This window comes from Cololabis saira, chromosome 15 (genome assembly GCF_033807715.1).
Source record: "Cololabis saira isolate AMF1-May2022 chromosome 15, fColSai1.1, whole genome shotgun sequence".
Lineage (NCBI taxonomy): Eukaryota > Metazoa > Chordata > Actinopteri > Beloniformes > Belonidae > Cololabis > Cololabis saira.
Genome location: NC_084601.1, coordinates 45518680 through 45540494, shown reverse-complemented (window position 1 = coordinate 45540494; position 21815 = coordinate 45518680). Strand labels below are relative to the sequence as shown.

At 46.0% G+C, this 21815-nt stretch overlaps 1 protein-coding gene across 1 annotated transcript in view; it reads right to left on the bottom strand.

Annotated features, from left to right (window-relative positions):
• Window positions 1–962: 962 nt before the first annotated feature.
• LOC133460974 (cleavage and polyadenylation specificity factor subunit 1-like) overlaps window positions 963–21815 on the bottom strand; it is a 38148-nt gene continuing 17295 nt past the window's right edge. Inside the window, exons 14-19 of the mRNA XM_061741684.1 lie at window positions 20956–21022; window positions 20835–20882; window positions 19195–19350; window positions 8746–8875; window positions 6067–6205; window positions 963–1060 (exon numbers count right to left, since the gene is read on the bottom strand). Coding sequence (XP_061597668.1) covers window positions 1013–1060; window positions 6067–6205; window positions 8746–8875; window positions 19195–19350; window positions 20835–20882; window positions 20956–21022 — 588 coding nt within the window. The 3' untranslated portion in view covers window positions 963–1012. The remainder of the gene's footprint in view (window positions 1061–6066; window positions 6206–8745; window positions 8876–19194; window positions 19351–20834; window positions 20883–20955; window positions 21023–21815) is intronic.

Genomic DNA, 21815 nt, shown 5'->3' with positions numbered 1-21815 from the left:
ACTTTCAGTCGTCGAGTTTAAACCTTACGGTGGGTTTTTTATGTCCGACCTGGGGGGTAGTTGACTACACGTCTGCTCACTCAGCCGTCTTCCCGGAAGAACCCTTTATTTTCTTTTTTATTAATTCTAATATTAATTTTTTTTTTTTATTATTTATTTTTTCTTTTTTGAATGAATGTACTGTAAACATGATCGCAGAATTATTCTATTGGGATTTAAAATCAGAATAAAGTTTAATTCAGAATGGACATTTTCATTCAGAATTAGGTGATTAAATGGTCATTTTTACTAATTTTAAATCGGATTTAATTCTAATTGTGAATTAAAGAGGAATTAAACTTCCCATGTTCCCTTTAAATATTAGCAGCATTCCAAACAAGAAATCATTCAAAAAACATGTTAGGTCATCTTTTTTCTGGGAACTGTGATTTCTTCTTTTCTTCTAGTTTTAATTGTAATTGGTTCTGTGTGTTTGTAACTGGAATTGTATGTTATTGTTGTTTATATTGTACTTGTTAAACCGGACCCAGGAAGACGAGCCTGGCGGCTAATGGTGGTCCTTAATAAACAGAAACCAGGACCAGGACCAGAATCAGAACCAGAATCAGAACCAGAACCAGGACCAGGACCAGAATCAGAACCAGAACCAGGACCAGGACCAGAACCAGAATCAGAACCAGGACCAGGGCCAGAACCAGAATCAGAACCAGAACCAGGACCAGGACCAGAACCAGAATCAGAACCAGAAACAGAACCAGGACCAGAATCAGAACCAGAACCAGAACTGAGTGTTTGAAGTTTTATTACAAAATCAATAAGAAAACATTCCTTCCTCCTAGCGAGGAAACGGGTTTCTAAAGTCCGGTCTGGGGTCTGGGGTCTCCCGGGTCTCCCGGGTCCTCCGGGTCGGGACCAGATCCAGATCCAGGTCCAGATCCAAGTCCTCCGGGTCGGGACCAGATCCAGATCCAGAACCAGATCCAGGTCCTCCGGGTCGGGACCAGAACTGTGCTCAGAAATGAGCCGTGACTCTGTCGACCTCCAGCAGGTCGTCCAGGATCTGGAGGAGAAAGAGGAGAAGATTCAAGGCCAGTGTCGTGTTAGTTACTGAAAAATACTAAGTAGTAACTGGTGGTAACTAGTACAATAAAGAGAAAAATACTAACTAGTAACTGGTGGTAACTAGTACAATAAAGAGAAAAATACTAACTAGTAACTGGTGGTAACTAGTACAATAAAGAGAAAAATACTAACTAGTAACTGGTGGTAACTAGTACAATAAAGAGAAAAATACTAACTAGTAACTGGTGGTAACTAGTACAATAAAGAGAAAAATACTAACTAGTAACTGGTGGTAACTAGTACAATAAAGAGAAAAATACTAACTAGTAACTGGTGGTAACTAGTACAATAAAGAGAAAAATACTAACTAGTAACTGGTGGTAACTAGTACAATAAAGAGAAAAATACTAACTAGTAACTGGTGGTAACTAGTACAATAAAGAGAAAAATACTAACTAGTAACTGGTGGTAACTAGTACAATAAAGAGAAAAATACTAACTAGTAACTGGTGGTAACTAGTACAATAAAGAGAAAAATACTAACTAGTAACTGGTGGTAACTAGTACAATAAAGAGAAAAATACTAACTAGTAACTGGTGGTAACTAGTACAATAAAGAGAAAAATACTAACTAGTAACTGGTGGTAACTAGTACAATAAAGAGAAAAATACTAACTAGTAACTGGTGGTAACTAGTACAATAAAGAGAAAAATACTAACTAGTAACTGGTGGTAACTAGTACAATAAAGAGAAAAATACTAACTAGTAACTGGTGGTAACTAGTACAATAAAGAGAAAAATACTAACTAGTAACTGGTGGTAACTAGTACAATAAAGAGAAAAATACTAACTAGTAACTGGTGGTAACTAGTACAATAAAGAGAAAAATACTAACTAGTAACTGGTGGTAACTAGTACAATAAAGAGAAAAATACTAACTAGTAACTGGTGGTAACTAGTACAATAAAGAGAAAAATACTAACTAGTAACTGGTGGTAACTAGTACAATAAAGAGAAAAATACTAACTAGTAACTGGTGGTAACTAGTACAATAAAGAGAAAAATACTAACTAGTAACTGGTGGTAACTAGTACAATAAAGATAAAAATACTAACTAGTAACTGGTGGTAACTAGTACAATAAAGAGAAAAATACTAACTAGTAACTGGTGGTAACTAGTACAATAAAGAGAAAAATACTAACTAGTAACTGGTGGTAACTAGTACAATAAAGAGAAAAATACTAACTAGTAACTGGTGGTAACTAGTACAATAAAGAGAAAAATACTAACTAGTAACTGGTGGTAACTAGTACAATAAAGAGAAAAATACTAACTAGTAACTGGTGGTAACTAGTACAATAAAGAGAAAAAATACTAACTAGTAACTGGTGGTAACTAGTACAATAAAGAGAAAAATACTAACTAGTAACTGGTGGTAACTAGTACAATAAAGAGAAAAATACTAACTAGTAACTGGTGGTAACTAGTACAATAAAGAGAAAAATACTAACTAGTAACTGGTGGTAACTAGTACAATAAAGAGAAAAATACTAACTAGTAAACTGGTGGTAACTAGTACAATAAGAGAAAAATACTAACTAGTAACTGGTGGTAACTAGTACAATAAAGAGAAAAATACTAACTAGTAACTGGTGGTAACTAGTACAATAAAGAGAAAAATACTAACTAGTAACTGGTGGTAACTAGTACAATAAAGAGAAAAATACTGACTAGTAACTGGTGGTAACTAGTACAATAAAGAGAAAAATACTAACTAGTAACTGGTGGTAACTAGTACAATAAAGAGAAAAATACTAACTAGTAACTGGTGGTAACTAGTACAATAAAGAGAAAAATACTAACTAGTAACTGGTGGTAACTAGTACAATAAAGAGAAAAATACTAACTAGTAACTGGTGGTAACTAGTACAATAAAGATAAAAATACTAACTAGTAACTGGTGGTAACTAGTACAATAAAGAGAAAAATACTAACTAGTAACTGGTGGTAACTAGTACAATAAAGAGAAAAATACTAACTAGTAACTGGTGGTAACTAGTACAATAAAGAGAAAAATACTAACTAGTAACTGGTGGTAACTAGTACAATAGAGAGAAAAATACTAACTAGTAACTGGTGGTAACTAGTACAATAAAGAGAAAAATACTAACTAGTAACTGGTGGTAACTAGTACAATAAAGAGAAAAATACTAACTAGTAACTGGTGGTAACTAGTACAATAAAGAGAAAAATACTAACTAGTAACTGGTGGTAACTAGTACAATAAAGAGAAAAATACTAACTAGTAACTGGTGGTAACTAGTACAATAAAGAGAAAAATACTAACTAGTAACTGGTGGTAACTAGTACAATAGAGAGAAAAATACTAACTAGTAACTGGTGGTAACTAGTACAATAAAGAGAAAAATACTAACTAGTAACTGGTGGTAACTAGTACAATTTAGAGAAAAATACTAACTAGTAACTGGTGGTAACTAGTACAATAAAGAGAAAAATACTAACTAGTAACTGGTGGTAACTAGTACAATAAAGAGAAAAATACTAACTAGTAACTGGTGGTAACTAGTACAATAAAGAGAAAAATACTAACTAGTAACTGGTGGTAACTAGTACAATAAAGAGAAAAATACTAACTAGTAACTGGTGGTAACTAGTACAATAAAGAGAAAAATACTAACTAGTAACTGGTGGTAACTAGTACAATAAAGAGAAAAATACTAACTAGTAACTGGTGGTAACTAGTACAATAAAGATAAAAATACTAACTAGTAACTGGTGGTAACTAGTACAATAAAGAGAAAAATACTAACTAGTAACTGGTGGTAACTAGTACAATAAAGAGAAAAATACTAACTAGTAACTGGTGGTAACTAGTACAATAAAGAGAAAAATACTGACTAGTAACTGGTGGTAACTAGTACAATAAAGAGAAAAAAGTAGAAATGTCGAGAATAAAGCTGAAATACATTTGAAATACATTTAGACTAGTAACGCGTTACTGTAACGCGTTACTAAATAGCGTGTTAGTCCCGACACTGATCAAGGCCCAGCAGAGCTGCACCCTGGGGTGGGGGGAGGTCGGGGTTCTGGGGGTCAGAGGTCGGGGGTTCTGGGGGTCAGAGGTCGGGGTTCTGGGGGTCAGAGGTCGGGGGTTCTGGGGGTCAGAGGTCGGGGTTCTGGGGGTCAGAGGTCGGGGTTCTGGGGGTCAGAGGTCGGGGGTTCTGGGGGTCAGAGGTCGGGGGTTCTGGGGGTCAGAGGTCGGGGGGTTCTGGGGGTCAGAGGTCGGGGGTTCTGGGGGTCAGAGGTCGGGGGTTCTGGGGGTCAGAGGTCGGGGTTCTGGGGGTCAGAGGTCGGGGGTTCTGGGGGTCAGAGGTCGGGGGTTCTGGGGGTCAGAGGTCGGGGGTTCTGGGGGTCAGAGGTCGGGGGTTCTGGGGGTCAGAGGTCGGGGGTTCTGGGGGTCAGAGGTCGGGGGTTCTGGGGGTCAGAGGTTGGGGTTCTGGGGGGTCAGAGGTCGGGGGTCCTGGGGGTCAGAGGTCGGGGGTCCTGGGGGTCGGAGGTTCTGGGGGTCAGAGTTCGGGGGTTCTGGGGGGTCAGAGGTCGGGGGTTCTGGGGGTCAGAGGTCGGAGGTTCTGGGGGGTCAGAGGTCGGGGGTTCTGGGGGTCAGAGGTCGGGGTTCTGGGGGGTCAGAGGTCGGGGGTTCTGGGGGTCAGAGGTCGGGGGTTCTGGGGGTCAGAGGTCGGGGGTTCTGGGGGTCAGAGGTCGGGGGTTCTGGGGGTCAGAGGTCGGGGGTTCTGGGGGTCAGAGGTCGGGGGTTCTGGGGGTCAGAGGTCGGGGGTTCTGGGGGTCAGAGGTCGGGGGTTCTGGGGGTCAGAGGTCGGGGGTTCTGGGGGTCAGAGGTCGGGGGTTCTGGGGGTCAGAGGTCGGGGGTTCTGGGGGGTCAGAGGTCGGAGGTTCTGGGGGTCAGAGGTTGGGGTTCTGGGGGTCAGAGGTTGGGGTTCTGGGGGTCAGAGGTCGGGGGTTCTGGGGGTCAGAGGTCGGGGGTTCTGGGGGTCAGAGGTTGGGGTTCTGGGGGTCAGAGGTCGGGGGTCCTGGGGGTCAGAGGTCGGGGGTCCTGGGGGTCGGAGGTTCTGGGGGTCAGAGTTCGGGGGTTCTGGGGGTCAGAGGTCGGGGGTTCTGGGGGTCAGAGGTCGGAGGTTCTGGGGGTCAGAGGTCGGGGGTTCTGGGGGGTCAGAGGTCGGGGGTTCTGGGGGTCAGAGGTCGGAGGTTCTGGGGGGTCAGAGGTCGGGGGTTCTGGGGGTCAGAGGTCGGGGTTCTGGGGGGTCAGAGGTCGGGGGTTCTGGGGGTCAGAGGTCGGGGGTTCTGGGGGTCAGAGGTCGGGGGTTCTGGGGGTCAGAGGTCGGGGGTTCTGGGGGTCAGAGGTCGGGGGTTCTGGGGGTCAGAGGTCGGGGGTTCTGGGGGTCAGAGGTCGGGGGTTCTGGGGGTCAGAGGTCGGGGTTCTGGGGGTCAGAGGTCGGGGGTTCTGGGGGTCAGAGGTCGGGGGTTCTGGGGGTCAGAGGTCGGGGGTTCTGGGGGTCAGAGGTTGGGGTTCTGGGGGGTCAGAGGTCGGGGGTTCTGGGGGTCAGAGGTTGGGGTTCTGGGGGGTCAGAGGTCGGGGGTTCTGGGGGTCAGAGGTCGGGGGTCCTGGGGGTCAGAGGTCGGGGGTCCTGGGGGTCGGAGGTTCTGGGGGTCAGAGTTCGGGGGTTCTGGGGGGTCAGAGGTCGGGGGTTCTGGGGGTCAGAGGTCGGAGGTTCTGGGGGGTCAGAGGTCGGGGGTTCTGGGGGTCAGAGGTCGGGGTTCTGGGGGGTCAGAGGTCGGGGGTTCTGGGGGTCAGAGGTCGGGGGTTCTGGGGGTCAGAGGTCGGGGGTTCTGGGGGTCAGAGGTCGGGGGTTCTGGGGGTCAGAGGTCGGGGGTTCTGGGGGTCAGAGGTCAGGTCCAGACTCACGATGTCCTGCGTGGTTCCGATCTTCTTGGCCAGCTCGCTGCGCTCCATCATGCTCAGGTACAGGTACTTGTTGAGCAGCTCTCCGTCCAGGATGTTCCTCACCGCGTTCTGGAGGCTGCGCCGGTCGCTCTGCATCATCCTGGGGGGAGAGGTCAGAGGTCAGGGGGGGGTTAGAGGTCGCTCTGCATCATCCTGGGGAGAGAGAGAGGTCAGAGGTCAGGGGGGGGTCGCTCTGCATCATCCTGGGGGGAGAGAGAGGGGTCAGAGGTCAGGGGGGGGTCAGAGGGCGCTCTGCATCATCCTGGGGAGAGGGGTCAGAGGTCAGAGGTCGCTCTGCATCATCCTGGGGAGAGAGAGGTCAGAGGTCAGAGGTCGCTGTGCATCATCCTGGGGAGAGAGGTCAGAGGTCAGAGGTCGCTGTGCATCATCCTGGGGAGAGAGAGAGGGGTCAGAGGTCGCTCTGCATCATCCTGGGGAGAGAGAGAGGGGTCAGAGGTCGCTCTGCATCATCCTGGGGAGAGAGGTCAGAGGTCAGTTAGAGGTCGCTCTGCATCATCCTGGGGGGGGGATTGATAAGATTTTATCGATTCCCATTTTCATTTTCGATTCTGTTTAAGGATTTGATTCTTTATCGATTCTCTTATTGATTCTCATTTGGAAAAAAGGAGAACAAACACTTTGTTTGTATGTTTAAACAAAAAAATACAGGTGAGGTCTTAAGACCAGCCTTGGGCTGCTCCCCCCAAATTATTAGTAATACAAAATATGTATTTAATATAAAATTATAATAAAATAAATATTCTTCTGTAGAAATTAACTAAAAACAGGATCACGCCGGCCGACACCGCGCTCTCAACCCGGCCGGGTTTCCCTCCCAACGCGGCCGGGTTTTCCTCCCAACACGGCCGGGTTTTCCTCCCATCACGGCCGGGTTTCCCTCCCATCACGGCCGGGTTTCCCTCCCAACACGGCCGGGTTTCCCTCCCAACACGGCCGGGTTTCCCTCCCAACACGGCCGGGTTTCCCTCCCATCACGGCCGGGTTTCCCTCCCATCACGGCCGGGTTTCCCTCCCAACACGGCCGGGTTTCCCTCCCATCACGGCCGGGTTTCCCTCCCAACACGGCCGGGTTTCCCTCCCATCACGGCCGGGTTTCCCTCCCATCACGGCCGGGTTTCCCTCCCAACACGGCCGGGTTTCCCTCCCAACACGGCCGGGTTTCCCTCCCAACACGGCCGGGTTTTCCTCCCAACACGGCCGGGTTTTCCTCCCATCACGGCCGGGTTTCCCTCCCATCACGGCCGGGTTTCCCTCCCAACACGGCCGGGTTTCCCTCCCATCACGGCCGGGTTTCCCTCCCATCACGGCCGGGTTTCCCTCCCAACACGGCCGGGTTTTCCTCCCAACACGGCCGGGTTTCCCTCCCATCACGGCCGGGTTTCCCTCCCAACACGGCCGGGTTTCCCTCCCATCACGGCCGGGTTTCCCTCCCAACACGGCCGGGTTTCCCTCCCAACACGGCCGGGTTTCCCTCCCAACACGGCCGGGATTTCCTCCCATCACGGCCGGGTTTCCCTCCCATCACGGCCGGGTTTCCCTCCCAACACGGCCGGGTTTCCCTCCCAACACGGCCGGGTTTCCCTCCCAACACGGCCGGGTTTCCCTCCCAACACGGCCGGGTTTTCCTCCCATCACGGCCGGGTTTTCCTCCCAACACGGCCGGGTTTCCCTCCCAACACGGCCGGGTTTCCCTCCCATCACGGCCGGGTTTCCCTCCCAACACGGCCGGGTTTCCCTCCCATCACGGCCGGGTTTCCCTCCCAACACGGCCGGGTTTCCCTCCCAACACGGCCGGGTTTCCCTCCCAACACGGCCGGGTTTCCCTCCCAACACGGCCGGGTTTCCCTCCCATCACGGCCGGGTTTCCCTCCCAACACGGCCGGGTTTTCCTCCCATCACGGCCGGGTTTCCCTCCCATCACGGCCGGGTTTCCCTCCCAACACGGCCGGGTTTCCCTCCCATCACGGCCGGGTTTCCCTCCCAACACGGCCGGGTTTCCCTCCCAACACGGCCGGGTTTCCCTCCCAACACGGCCGGGTTTCCCTCCCAACACGGCCGGGTTTTCCTCCCATCACGGCCGGGTTTCCCTCCCATCACGGCCGGGTTTTCCTCCCAACACGGCCGGGTTTCCCTCCCAACACGGCCGGGTTTCCCTCCCATCACGGCCGGGTTTTCCTCCCAACACGGCCGGGTTTTCCTCCCATCACGGCCGGGTTTTCCTCCCAACACGGCCGGGTTTCCCCTCCCAACACGGCCGGGTTTCCCTCCCAACACGGCCGGGTTTTCCTCCCATCACGGCCGGGTTTTCCTCCCAACACGGCCGGGTTTCCCTCCCAACACGGCCGGGTTGGGAGGAAAACACGGCCGGGTTTCCCTCCCATCACGGCCGGGTTTCCCTCCCATCACGGCCGGGGTTTCCCTCCCATCACGTGACGTCATTTGTTTCCACTGGAATCCATAAGGGAATCGTTTGCAAAAAAGGCAAACGATTCCAAGGAATTTAAACACTGGGAACCGGTTCTCAATTCCCATCCCTAGGCCTGGGGGGGTCAGGTAGAGGTCAGGCAGGGGTCAGGTTAGTGTGGGGGGGGGGTCAGGTAGGGGTCAGGGGTCACCCACCTGAAGGCCTTGGGGTTGAGCCCGGCGTGGTGAGGTAACATGGTGGTCAGAGCGTTCTGCAGCATCAGCAGCCGCCGGTACGTTTTCTCCGGCATCGGCAGGAGGAGGCCCACGCCGCCGTCCAGCGTTGCTATGGAAACACAAACACAGGTATCAGGCCAGGGTTGCTATGGAAACAGAGAAACACAGGTATCAGGCCAGGGTTGCTATGGAAACACAAACACAGGTATCAGGCCAGGGTTGCTATGGAAACAGAGAAACACAGGTATCAGGCCAGGGTTGCTATGGAAACACAAACACAGGTATCAGGCCAGGGTTGCTATGGAAACAGAGGTATCAGGCCAGCGTTGCTATGGAAACACAAACACAGGTATCAGGTAGGGCTGCAACGATTCCTCCACGTTGTCGACAAAACTCGATAATCAAAATCGTTGACCATGAATTCCATCGTCCACAATTGTCTCCCGACGTGTTTTTCCAACGGAGTGAGGCGTCTCACTCCAGTACGATCTCTGCTGAGACTGTCGCGCATGCACGACAGTCTCTACAGCTGCAGGGAATAAAACTTAAAAAAGTTTGGGATCATTTTAGCATGGATACCCCGAATAAAAAGATACTTGCAGGGTTTGCAAAGCCGACGTTGCTTTTCACGGAGCACGTCGGTAACGTATTTGAAAATGCACGTCGGAGTGCTGAACGAAACGGACTCGCCTGGTAAGATATTAAGTGTATTTTGGCTTTACGGAGACGGAGGATTGGAACCAGCAGTCGGTCAGCAGCTTCTCTCCCTCCATCAATGTAATGGCCAAGAGATTCATTTGTTAAACTAATTTGTTTCATTCTTAACTTTGTTTTATGTTATTTATTAGTATTATTTGAGCCACTCACAGCCTACTCGTTTATATAACCTCAATCATTATTGATGCAGCGCGAAAAGCAAAAAAAGGCTTGTGCGAACAAGACAATGATGGATTTGCGTCTAACTCTCAGTCAGGTGACCTGTCAATCATCCATCAAACTCCACAATGGTCATGGTCTAATTAACATTAGATCAGACAGATTTGTCTGGACTTTTCTCTTGCGGGACGGGAGAAGACACTAAAACAAAGCATCTATATTATTGTGCGCCGTGCGGGCATGAATTCCTGAGTTTAGCGGGAGTGGAACACACGTTGGAGGTAATGGTCAGAAATTCAGCGGGAGCAGGATGAAGAAAACAGTCCCGCTATAGCAGGATGAAGAAAACAGTCCCGCTATAGCAGGATGAAGAAAACAGTCCCGCTATAGCAGGATGAAGAAAACAGTCCCACTATAGCAGGATGAAGAAAACAGTCCCGCTATAGCAGGATGAAGAAAACAGTCCCGCTATAGCAGGATGAAGAAAACAGTCCCGCTATAGCAGGATGAAGAAAACAGTCCTGCTATAGCAGGATGAAGAAAACAGTCCCGCTATAGCAGGATGTAGAAAACAGTCCCTACAGCAGGATGAAGAAAACAGTCCTGCTATAGCAGGATGAAGAAAACAGTCCCGCTATAGCAGGATGAAGAAAACAGTCCTGCTATAGCAGGATGAAGAAAACAGTCCCGCTATAGCAGGATGAAGAAAACAGTCCTGCTATAGCAGGATGAAGAAAACAGTCCTGCTATAGCAGGATGAAGAAAACAGTCCCGCTATAGCAGGATGTAGAAAACAGTCCTGCTATAGCAGGATGAAGAAAACAGTCCTGCTATAGCAGGATGAAGAAAACAGTCCCGCTATAGCAGGATGTAGAAAACAGTCCTGCTATAGCAGGATGTAGAAAACAGTCCCGCTATATAGGGCTGAACGATATGGACAAAATTTCATATCTCGATATTCATGCCAGATATCTCGATATCGATACGATACGATATGACTTCGGTTCGGTGAAAACCAAGCATTTTTCAGAAAAATAAAAACATCAGAAATCAAAAGAGTGCAGTTTTATTGATTAGAACTCACTGCCAGTCATCAACATTAACATAAAGTCACTCAATAATAAATAATAATCAAAATATTTTACTGTAGCTCCGCTTTAACGATAAATAACCAATGCAGTTAGAGTTAGAGTTCAGTACATGTTATTGATTGGACGCTGCAGCTGAACGGACTGTCACAAAATCACTGCAGTTTCATGACGGAGTGAAGACAGATTACAGATTAAACTCATGTTTCACTCCCAGGTTTCATATTTGATTTATTTTCTGTTTCAACAATTAAATATCTAAAAATGTTAACTTTCAATCTGATCAACAAAAGAACCAGAAACAACTTTCTTAATTTATTACTGTGCATGTGCAATCCCCCCATTTGTCCAATCCTTGTTTTTCAGTATCCTCCAACGAATAGGAAATAGACAAAAGAGTTTTCCACTCGCTGTTTTAATTCCCAATTTCGATTTTCAAACACATCAATTAATTTTTTATTATCAAAACAAAAGATGGGGAACGGATTATTTTGGTTTATTTCTCGTTTTTATAAACGGATGGACACGTCGCAATTTCCACCAAGCACGACTTGCACAACACCTCGCTCTGGTCGTCGACATCATCCTTTCTAAATCCAAAATACCTCCAAATAATGGAGGATGATTTATGTTTTGGCACAAAATTAGATTCTGCACTGCCACCGGCCACATTATCCTCCGCACTCGTCTCTTTTCTTCCGTTTGGATTTCTCCGCTCTTCTCCGCTCCGTGTGTGTGTGGCTGTGTGTGTCTCACGTCTCCCTCACTCCCACCCTCCTATGTTTGTCATTGGTTGGCTTCAGCTGTCGATCAACAGCAAGCATGAAATAAGCTTTGTGGTTGGCTGGCCGTAGTGGTGCGTTCAAGAGCAATCTTAAAAGTAATGTTTATGGAGACTGCTCGCGCTGTATAAGCAGGGCGAGCGGAAATATATCGTTTATATCGTTGCTTTTCCGTTATTAATGTCTTGAATGTTCATATCTCGATATAGATACGATAACGGTATATCGTTCAGCCCTACCACTATAGCAGGATGAAGAAAACAGTCCCGCTATATCAGGATGAAGAAAACAGTCCCGCTATCGCAGGATGAAGAAAACAGTCCCGCTATAGCAGGATGAAGAAAACAGTCCCGCTATAGCAGGATGAAGAAAACAGTCCCGCTATATCAGGATGAAGAAAACAGTCCCGCTATCGCAGGATGAAGAAAACAGTCCCGCTATATCAGGATGAAGAAAACAGTCCCGCTATAGCAGGATGAAGAAAACAGTCCCGCTATAGCAGGATGTAGAAAACAGTCCCGCTATATCAGGATGAAGAAAACAGTCCCGCTATCGCAGGATGAAGAAAACAGTCCCGCTATAGCAGGATGAAGAAAACAGTCCCGCTATCGCAGGATGAAGAAAACAGTCCCGCTATAGCAGGATGAAGAAAACAGTCCCGCTATATCAGGATGTAGAAAACAGTCCCGCTATAGCAGGATGAAGAAAACAGTCCCGCTATAGCAGGATGAAGAACACAGTCCCGCTATAGCAGGATGAAGAAAACAGTCCCGCTATAGCAGGATGAAGAAAACAGTCCCGCTATAGCAGGATGAAGAACACAGTCCCGCTATAGCAGGATGAAGAAAACAGTCCCGCTATAGCAGGATGAAGAAAACAGTCCCGCTATAGCAGGATGAAGAAAACAGTCCCGCTATAGCAGGATGAAGAAAACAGTCCTGCTATAGCAGGATGAAGAAAACAGTCCCGCTATAGCGGGATGTAGAAAACAGTCCTGCTATAGCAGGATGTAGAAAACAGTCCCGCTATATCAGGATGAAGAAAACAGTCCCGCTATAGCAGGATGAAGAAAACAGTCCCGCTATAGCAGGATGTAGAAAACAGTCCCGCTATAGCAGGATGAAGAAAACAGTCCCGCTATAGCAGGATGAAGAAAACAGTCCCGCTATAGCAGGATGAAGAAAACAGTCCTGCTATAGCAGGATGTAGAAAACAGTCCTGCTATAGCAGGATGTAGAAAACAGTCCCGCTATAGCAGGATGAAGAAAACAGTCCCGCTATAGCAGGATGAAGAAAACAGTCCCGCTATAGCAGGATGAAGAAAACAGTCCTGCTATAGCAGGATGAAGAAAACAGTCCCGCTATAGCAGGATGAAGAAAACAGTCCCGCTACAGCAGGATGTAGAAAACAGTCACGCTATAGCAGGATGAAGAAAACAGTCCCGCTATAGCAGGATGAAGAAAACAGTCCTGCTATAGCAGGATGAAGAAAACAGTCCCGCTATAGCAGGATGAAGAAAACAGTCCTGCTATAGCAGGATGAAGAAAACAGTCCCGCTACAGCAGGATGTAGAAAACAGTCACGCTATAGCAGGATGAAGAAAACAGTCCCGCTATAGCAGGATGAAGAAAACAGTCCTGCTATAGCAGGATGAAGAAAACAGTCCCGCTATAGCAGGATGAAGAAAACAGTCCTGCTATAGCAGGATGTAGAAAACAGTCCCGCTATAGCAGGATGAAGAAAACAGTCCCGCTATAGCAGGATGTAGAAAACAGTCCCGCTATAGCAGGATGTAGAAAACAGTCCCGCTATAGCAGGATGAAGAAAACAGTCCCGCTATAGCAGGATGAAGAAAACAGTCCTGCTATAGCAGGATGTAGAAAACAGTCCCGCTATAGCAGGATGAAGAAAACAGTCCCTATAGCAGGATGAAGAAAACAGTCCCTATAGCAGGATGAAGAAAACAGTCCCTATAGCAGGATGTAGAAAACAGTCCCGCTATAGCAGGATGAAGAAAACAGTCCTGCTACAGCAGGATGAAGAAAACAGTCCCGCTATAGCAGGATGAAGAAAACAGTCCCGCTATAGCAGGATGTAGAAAACAGTCCTGCTATAGCAGGATGAAGAAAACAGTCCCGCTATCGCAGGATGTAGAAAACAGTCCCGCTATAGCAGGATGAAGAAAACAGTCCCGCTATAGCAGGATGAAGAAAACAGTCCCGCTATAGCAGGATGTAGAAAACAGTCCCGCTATAGCAGGATGAAGAAAACAGTCCTGCTATATCAGGATGTAGAAAACAGTCCTGCTATAGCAGGATGAAGAAAACAGTCCTGCTATAGCAGGATGAAGAAAACAGTCCTGCTATAGCAGGATGAAGAAAACAGTCCCGCTATAGCAGGATGAAGAAAACAGTCCTGCTATAGCAGGATGTAGAAAACAGTCCCGCTATAGCAGGATGAAGAAAACAGTCCCTATAGCAGGATGTAGAAAACAGTCCCGCTGTAGCAGGATGAAGAAAACAGTCCCGCTATAGCAGGATGTAGAAAACAGTCCCGCTGTAGCAGGATGGAGAAAACAGTCCCGCTATAGCAGGATGTAGAAAACAGTCCCGCTGTAGCAGGATGGAGAAAACAGTCCCGCTACAGCAGGATGTAGAAAACAGTCCCGCTATAGCAGGATGAAGAAAACAGTCCTGCTATAGCAGGATGAAGAAAACAGTCCCGCTATAGCAGGATGTAGAAAACAGTCCCGCTATAGCAGGATGAAGAAAACAGTCCCGCTATAGCGGGATGAAGAAAACAGTCCCGCTATAGCAGGATGAAGAAAACAGTCCTGCTATATCAGGATGAAGAAAACAGTCCTGCTATATCAGGATGAAGAAAACAGTCCCGCTATAGCAGGATGAAGAAAACAGTCCCGCTATAGCAGGATGAAGAAAACAGTCCCGCTATAGCAGGATGAAGAAAACAGTCCCGCTATAGCAGGATGTAGAAAACAGTCCCGCTATAGCAGGATGAAGAAAACAGTCCCACTATAGCAGGATGAAGAAAACAGTCCCGCTATAGCAGGATGAAGAAAACAGTCCCGCTATAGCGGGATGAAGAAAACAGTCCCGCTATAGCAGGATGAAGAAAACAGTCCTGCTATATCAGGATGAAGAAAACAGTCCCGCTATAGCAGGATGAAGAAAACAGTCCCGCTATAGCAGGATGAAGAAAACAGTCCCACTATAGCAGGATGAAGAAAACAGTCCCGCTATAGCAGGATGAAGAAAACAGTCCCGCTATAGCAGGATGAAGAAAACAGTCCCGCTATAGCAGGATGGAGAAAACAGTCCCGCTATAGCAGGATGAAGAAAACAGTCCCGCTATAGCAGGATGAAGAAAACAGTCCTGCTATAGCAGGATGAAGAAAACAGTCCCGCTATAGCAGGATGAAGAAAACAGTCCCGCTATAGCAGGATGTAGAAAACAGTCCTGCTATAGCAGGATGAAGAAAACAGTCCCGCTATAGCAGGATGAAGAAAACAGTCCCGCTATAGCAGGATGAAGAAAACAGTCACTATAGCAGGATGAAGAAAACAGTCCCGCTATAGCAGGATGTAGAAAACAGTCCTGCTATAGCAGGATGAAGAAAACAGTCCCGCTATAGCAGGATGAAGAAAACAGTCCCGCTATAGCAGGATGAAGAAAACAGTCACTATAGCAGGATGAAGAAAACAGTCCCGCTATAGCAGGATGTAGAAAACAGTCCTGCTATAGCAGGATGAAGAAAACAGTCCCGCTATAGCAGGATGAAGAAAACAGTCCTGCTATAGCAGGATGAAGAAAACAGTCCCGCTATAGCAGGATGAAGAAAACAGTCACTATCGCAGGATGAAGAAAACAGTCCCGCTATAGCAGGATGAAGAAAACAGTCACTATAGCAGGATGTAGAAAACAGTCCCGCTATAGCAGGATGAAGAAAACAGTCACTATAGCAGGATGAAGAAAACAGTCCCGCTACAGCAGGATGTAGAAAACAGTCCTGCTATAGCAGGATGAAGAAAACAGTCCCGCTATAGCAGGATGGAGAAAACAGTCCTGCTATAGCAGGATGAAGAAAACAGTCCCGCTATAGCAGGATGAAGAAAACAGTCCCGCTATAGCAGGATGAAGAAAACAGTCCCGCTATAGCAGGATGAAGAAAACAGTCACTATAGCAGGATGAAGAAAACAGTCCCGCTACAGCAGGATGTAGAAAACAGTCCTGCTATAGCAGGATGAAGAAAACAGTCCCGCTATAGCAGGATGAAGAAAACAGTCCCGCTATAGCAGGATGAAGACAACAGTCCCGCTATAGCAGGATGAAGAAAACAGTCCCGCTATAGCAGGATGAAGAAAACAGTCCCGCTATAGCAGGATGAAGAAAACAGTCCCGCTACAGCAGGATGAAGAAAACAGTCCCGCTACAGCAGGATGAAGAAAACAGTCCCGCTATAGCAGGATGAAGAAAACAGTCCCGCTATAGCAGGATGAAGAAAACAGTCCCGCTATAGCAGGATGAAGAAAACAGTCCCGCTATAGCAGGATGAAGAAAACAGTCCCGCTGTAGCAGGATGAAGAAAACAGTCCTGCTACAGCAGGATGAAGAAAACAGTCCCGCTATAGCAGGATGAAGAAAACAGTCCTGCTATAGCAGGATGTAGAAAACAGTCCCGCTATAGCAGGATGAAGAAAACAGTCCCGCTATAGCAGGATGAAGAAAACAGTCACTATAGCAGGATGTAGAAAACAGTCCCACTATAGCAGGATGAAGAAAACAGTCCCGCTACAGCAGGATGAAGAAAACAGTCCCTATAGCAGGATGAAGAAAACAGTCCCGCTATAGCAGGATGAAGAAAACAGTCCTGCTATAGCAGGATGAAGAAAACAGTCCCGCTATAGCAGGATGAAGAAAACAGTCCTGCTATATCAGGATGAAGAAAACAGTCCCGCTATAGCAGGATGTAGAAAACAGTCCCGCTACAGCAGGATGAAGAAAACAGTCCCGCTATCGCAGGATGAAGAAAACAGTCCTGCTATAGCAGGATGAAGAAAACAGTCCTGCTATAGCAGGATGAAGAAAACAGTCCCGCTATAGCAGGATGTAGAAAACAGTCCCGCTATAGCAGGATGAAGAAAACAGTCCCGCTATAGCAGGATGAAGAAAACAGTCCCGCTACAGCAGGATGAAGAAAACAGTCCCGCTATAGCAGGATGAAGAAAACAGTCCCGCTATAGCAGGATGAAGAAAACAGTCCCGCTATAGCAGGATGTAGAAAACAGTCCCGCTATAGCAGGATGTAGAAAACAGTCCCGCTATAGCAGGATGAAGAAAACAGTCCCGCTATAGCAGGATGAAGAAAACAGTCCTGCTATAGCAGGATGTAGAAAACAGTCCCGCTATAGCAGGATGTAGAAAACAGTCCTGCTATAGCAGGATGTAGAAAACAGTCCCGCTATATCAGGATGAAGAAAACAGTCCCGCTATAGCAGGATGAAGAAAACAGTCCCGCTATAGCAGGATGAAGAAAACAGTCCCGCTATATCAGGATGTAGAAAACAGTCCCGCTATATCAGGATGAAGAAAACAGTCCCGCTATATGAGGATGAAGAAAACAGTCCCGCTATAGCAGGATGAAGAAAACAGTCCCGCTATATGAGGATGAAGAAAACAGTCCTGCTATAGCAGGATGTAGAAAACAGTCCCGCTATAGCAGGATGTAGAAAACAGTCCCGCTATAGCAGGATGTAGAAAACAGTCCCGCTATAGCAGGATGAAGAAAACAGTCCCGCTATAGCAGGATGAAGAAAACAGTCCCGCTATAGCAGGATGAAGAAAACAGTCCCGCTATATCAGGATGTAGAAAACAGTCCCGCTATATCAGGATGAAGAAAACAGTCCCGCTATATGAGGATGAAGAAAACAGTCCCGCTATAGCAGGATGAAGAAAACAGTCCCGCTATATGAGGATGAAGAAAACAGTCCTGCTATAGCAGGATGTAGAAAACAGTCCCGCTATAGCAGGATGTAGAAAACAGTCCCGCTATAGCAGGATGTAGAAAACAGTCCCGCTATAGCAGGATGAAGAAAACAGTCCCGCTATAGCAGGATGAAGAAAACAGTCCCGCTATATGAGGATGAAGACAACAGTCCCGCTATAGCAGGATGTAGAAAACAGTCCCGCTATATCAGGATGAAGAAAACAGTCCCGCTATATGAGGATGAAGAAAACAGTCCCGCTATAGCAGGATGAAGAAAACAGTCCCGCTATATGAGGATGAAGAAAACAGTCCCGCTATAGCAGGATGTAGAAAACAATCCCGCTATAGCAGGATGTAGAAAACAGTCCCGCTATAGCAGGATGAAGAAAACAGTCCCGCTATATGAGGATGAAGACAACAGTCCCGCTACAGCAGGATGTAGAAAACAGTCCCGCTATAGCAGGATGTAGAAAACAGTCCCGCTATAGCAGGATGAAGACAACAGTCCCGCTACAGCAGGATGTAGAAAACAGTCCTGCTATAGCAGGATGTAGAAAACAGTCCTGCTATAGCAGGATGTAGAAAACAGTCCTGCTATAGCAGGATGAAGACAACAGTCCTGCTATAGCAGGATGAAGAAAACAGTCCCGCTATAGCAGGATGAAGAAAACAGTCCCGCTATAGCAGGATGAAGAAAACAGTCCCGCTACAGCAGGATGTAGAAAACAGTCCTGCTATAGCAGGATGAAGAAAACAGTCCCGCTATAGCAGGATGAAGAAAACAGTCCTGCTATATGAGGATGAAGAAAACAGTCCCGCTATAGCAGGATGAAGAAAACAGTCCCGCTATAGCAGGATGAAGAAAACAGTCCCGCTATAGCGGGATGAAGAAAACAGTCCCGCTATAGCAGGATGAAGAAAACAGTCCCGCTATAGCAGGATGAAGAAAACAGTCCCGCTACAGCAGGATGTAGAAAACAGTCCCGCTATATGAGGATGTAGAAAACAGTCCCGCTATATGAGGATGTAGAAAACAGTCCCGCTATAGCAGGATGAAGAAAACAGTCCCGCTATATCAGGATGTAGAAAACAGTCCCGCTATATCAGGATGAAGAAAACAGTCCCGCTATATCAGGATGTAGAAAACAGTCCCGCTATATCAGGATGAAGAAAACAGTCCCGCTATATGAGGATGTAGAAAACAGTCCCGCTATAGCAGGATGAAGAAAACAGTCCCGCTATATCAGGATGTAGAAAACAGTCCCGCTATATCAGGATGAAGAAAACAGTCCCGCTATATCAGGATGTAGAAAACAGTCCCGCTATAGCAGGATGAGGCTCTAGTGCATCTTTCTGGTGTTTATTATCATAATTAATGCAACCGCATACTAAATTTAAAAAAAATTACTAATTATCCGATTAGTCGACTAATGGTTTCAATAGTCGGTGACTAGTCGACTATTAAAATAGTGGTTAGTTGCAGCCCTAGTATCAGGCCCACGCCGCCGTCCAGCGTTGCTATGGAAACACAGGTTGCTATGGTTTTCAGAGTGAATCCAGCCTGGGACTCAGGAGGACGTTCCCATGGCGACGGCCTCAGCTGAACCAGGTGATGTGCTGGTTGTCATGGTAACCAGGTGTACCAGGTGATGTGCTGGTTGTCATGGTGACCTACCGAACCAGGTGATGTGCTTGTTGTCCCAGGTCAGGCTCTTCTTGCTGCCTTGCTCCAGGGCTCCCCGGCAGGGCATCCTCCACAGGGCGTTGATGTTAGCGGCCGCGTTGAAGTCGGCGCGGCGGAGCAGACGCATCCCGCCAAAACTCTCCTTAGCTGGTAGAGATAAAAACACCGTTAAACTAGCTGGTAGAGAGACAAGATACAGGTACAGGTTAGGACCTGGACCAGGACCAGGACCTGGACCTGGACCTGCAGCAGACGCATCCCGCCAAAACTCTCCTTAGCTGGTAGAGAAACAAGATACAGGTTAGGACCTGGACCTGGACCTGGACCAGGACCTGCAGCAGACGCATCCCGCCAAAACTCTCCTTAGCTGGTAGAGATAAAAACACTGTTAAACTAGCTGGTAGAGAGACAAGATACAGGTACAGGTCAGGGTACCAGGACCTGGACCAGGACCAGCAGCAGACGCATCCCGCCAAAACTCTCCTTAGCTGGTAGAGAGAAAAACACAGTTAAACTAGGGGACCTGGACCAGGACCAGGACCTGGTCCAGGACCTGGTCCAGGTCCTGGTCCTGGTCCTGGACCTGGACCAGGACCAGGACTGTAGATCCCTATAATGTAATAATTTCCTATAATGCAATAATTTCCTATAATGCAATAATTTCCTATAATGCAATAATTTCCTATAATGCAATTTCCTATAATGCAATAATTTCCTATAATGTAATAATTTCCTGAAAATTTAATAATTTCCTATAATGCAATAATTTCCTATAATGCAATTTCCTATAATGCAATAATTTCCTATAATGTAATAATTTCCTATAATGCAATAATTTCCTATAATGTAATAATTTCCTGAAAATGTAATAATTTCCTATAATGCAATAATTTCCTATAATGTAATAATTTACTATAATGTAATAATTTCCTATAATGCAATAATTTCCTATAATGTAATAATTTCCTATAATGTAATAATTTCCTATAATGTAATAATTTCCTATAATGTAATAATTTCCTATAATGTAATAATTTCCTATAATGTAATAACGCCTGAAATTGTAATAAAATTTGCACTTAACTCAATCGAAAATGTAATAAAACCCAATAATGTAATAACTTCACCAATAATGATAATAGACAGACAGACGTACCTTCAGGTAAGTACATGTACACAAACAGGTTAGATAGATAGATAGATAGATGGATAGATGGATAGATAGATAGATAGATAGATAGATAGATAGATAGATAGATAGATAGATAGATAGATAGATAGATAGATAGATAGATAGATAGATAGATAGATAGATAGATAGATAGATAGATAGATAGATAGATAGATAGATAGATAGATAGATAGATAGATAGATAGATAGATAGATAGATAGATAGATAGATAGATAGATAGATAGATAGATAGATAGATGGATGAATGAATTAATGAATTAAGTCTCCAAAGACTCAGCAATAATCAAACTGGAATATGACTCAACCGTAACCAAACAATAATGAGCAGGTCTCTAAAAACGTTTTTTAAATAATTATCAAAACGGATTAGAGATAGAAATTATTTTAATAATTAAATATTACCATTGTAAAGATTAAAAATAGATAGAACCAGCGTACCTTCAGGTAAGTACATGTACACAAACAGGTTCTTGTCTCGATCCGACACTGAGGAGGAAACAATAAAGAGTTAATAATAGAAGTGATTATTGATTGATTTATTGATCAGCTGATCAGTTACCCAGAAAGCCCAGCTGGTTGTTGTCCACCATGAACTCAATGCTGTAAACCTCCAGCGGCTTTGCGTCCTGGAGACCAGAGAGGGGAGAGTATAAATACCTACAAGTACTTACAAATACCTACAAATACCTGGAAATACCTGGAAATACCTGGAAATACCTACAAATACCTACAAATACCTGGAAAATACGTCCTGGAGACCAGAGAGGAGCAGCAGTAAATACAAGTACTAATACCTACAAATACCTGGAAATACCTGGAAATACCTGGAAATACCTACAAATACGTCCTGGAGACCAGAGAGGAGCAGTAAATACAAGTACTAATACCTACAAATACCTACAAATACCTGGAAAATACGTCCTGGAGACCAGAGAGGAGTATAAATACCTACAAATACTAATACCTACAAATACCTGGAAATACCTACAAATACGTCCTGGAGACCAGAGAGGAGTATAAATACCTACAAATACTAATACCTACAAATACCTGGAAATACCTACAAATACGTCCTGGAGACCAGAGAGGAGCAGCAGTAAATACAAGTACTAATACCTACAAATACCTACAAATACCTGGAAATACCTGGAAATACCTGGAAATACCTGGAAATACGTCCTGGAGACCAGAGAGGAGTATAAATACCTACAGGTACTTAAAAAATACCTACTAATACCTACAAATACTTCCTGGAGACGAGAGCAGGGTTAACGTATCCGACTAGCAGAACACTATGAATCATGGGTAATATTTACCCTGCTAACTAGCGATAGCGTCTTGCTCTCCTCCTGGTAGCGTAGCAGCTATAGCTCACCCTGCTAACTAGCGATAGCGTCTTGCTCTCCTCCTGGTAGCGTA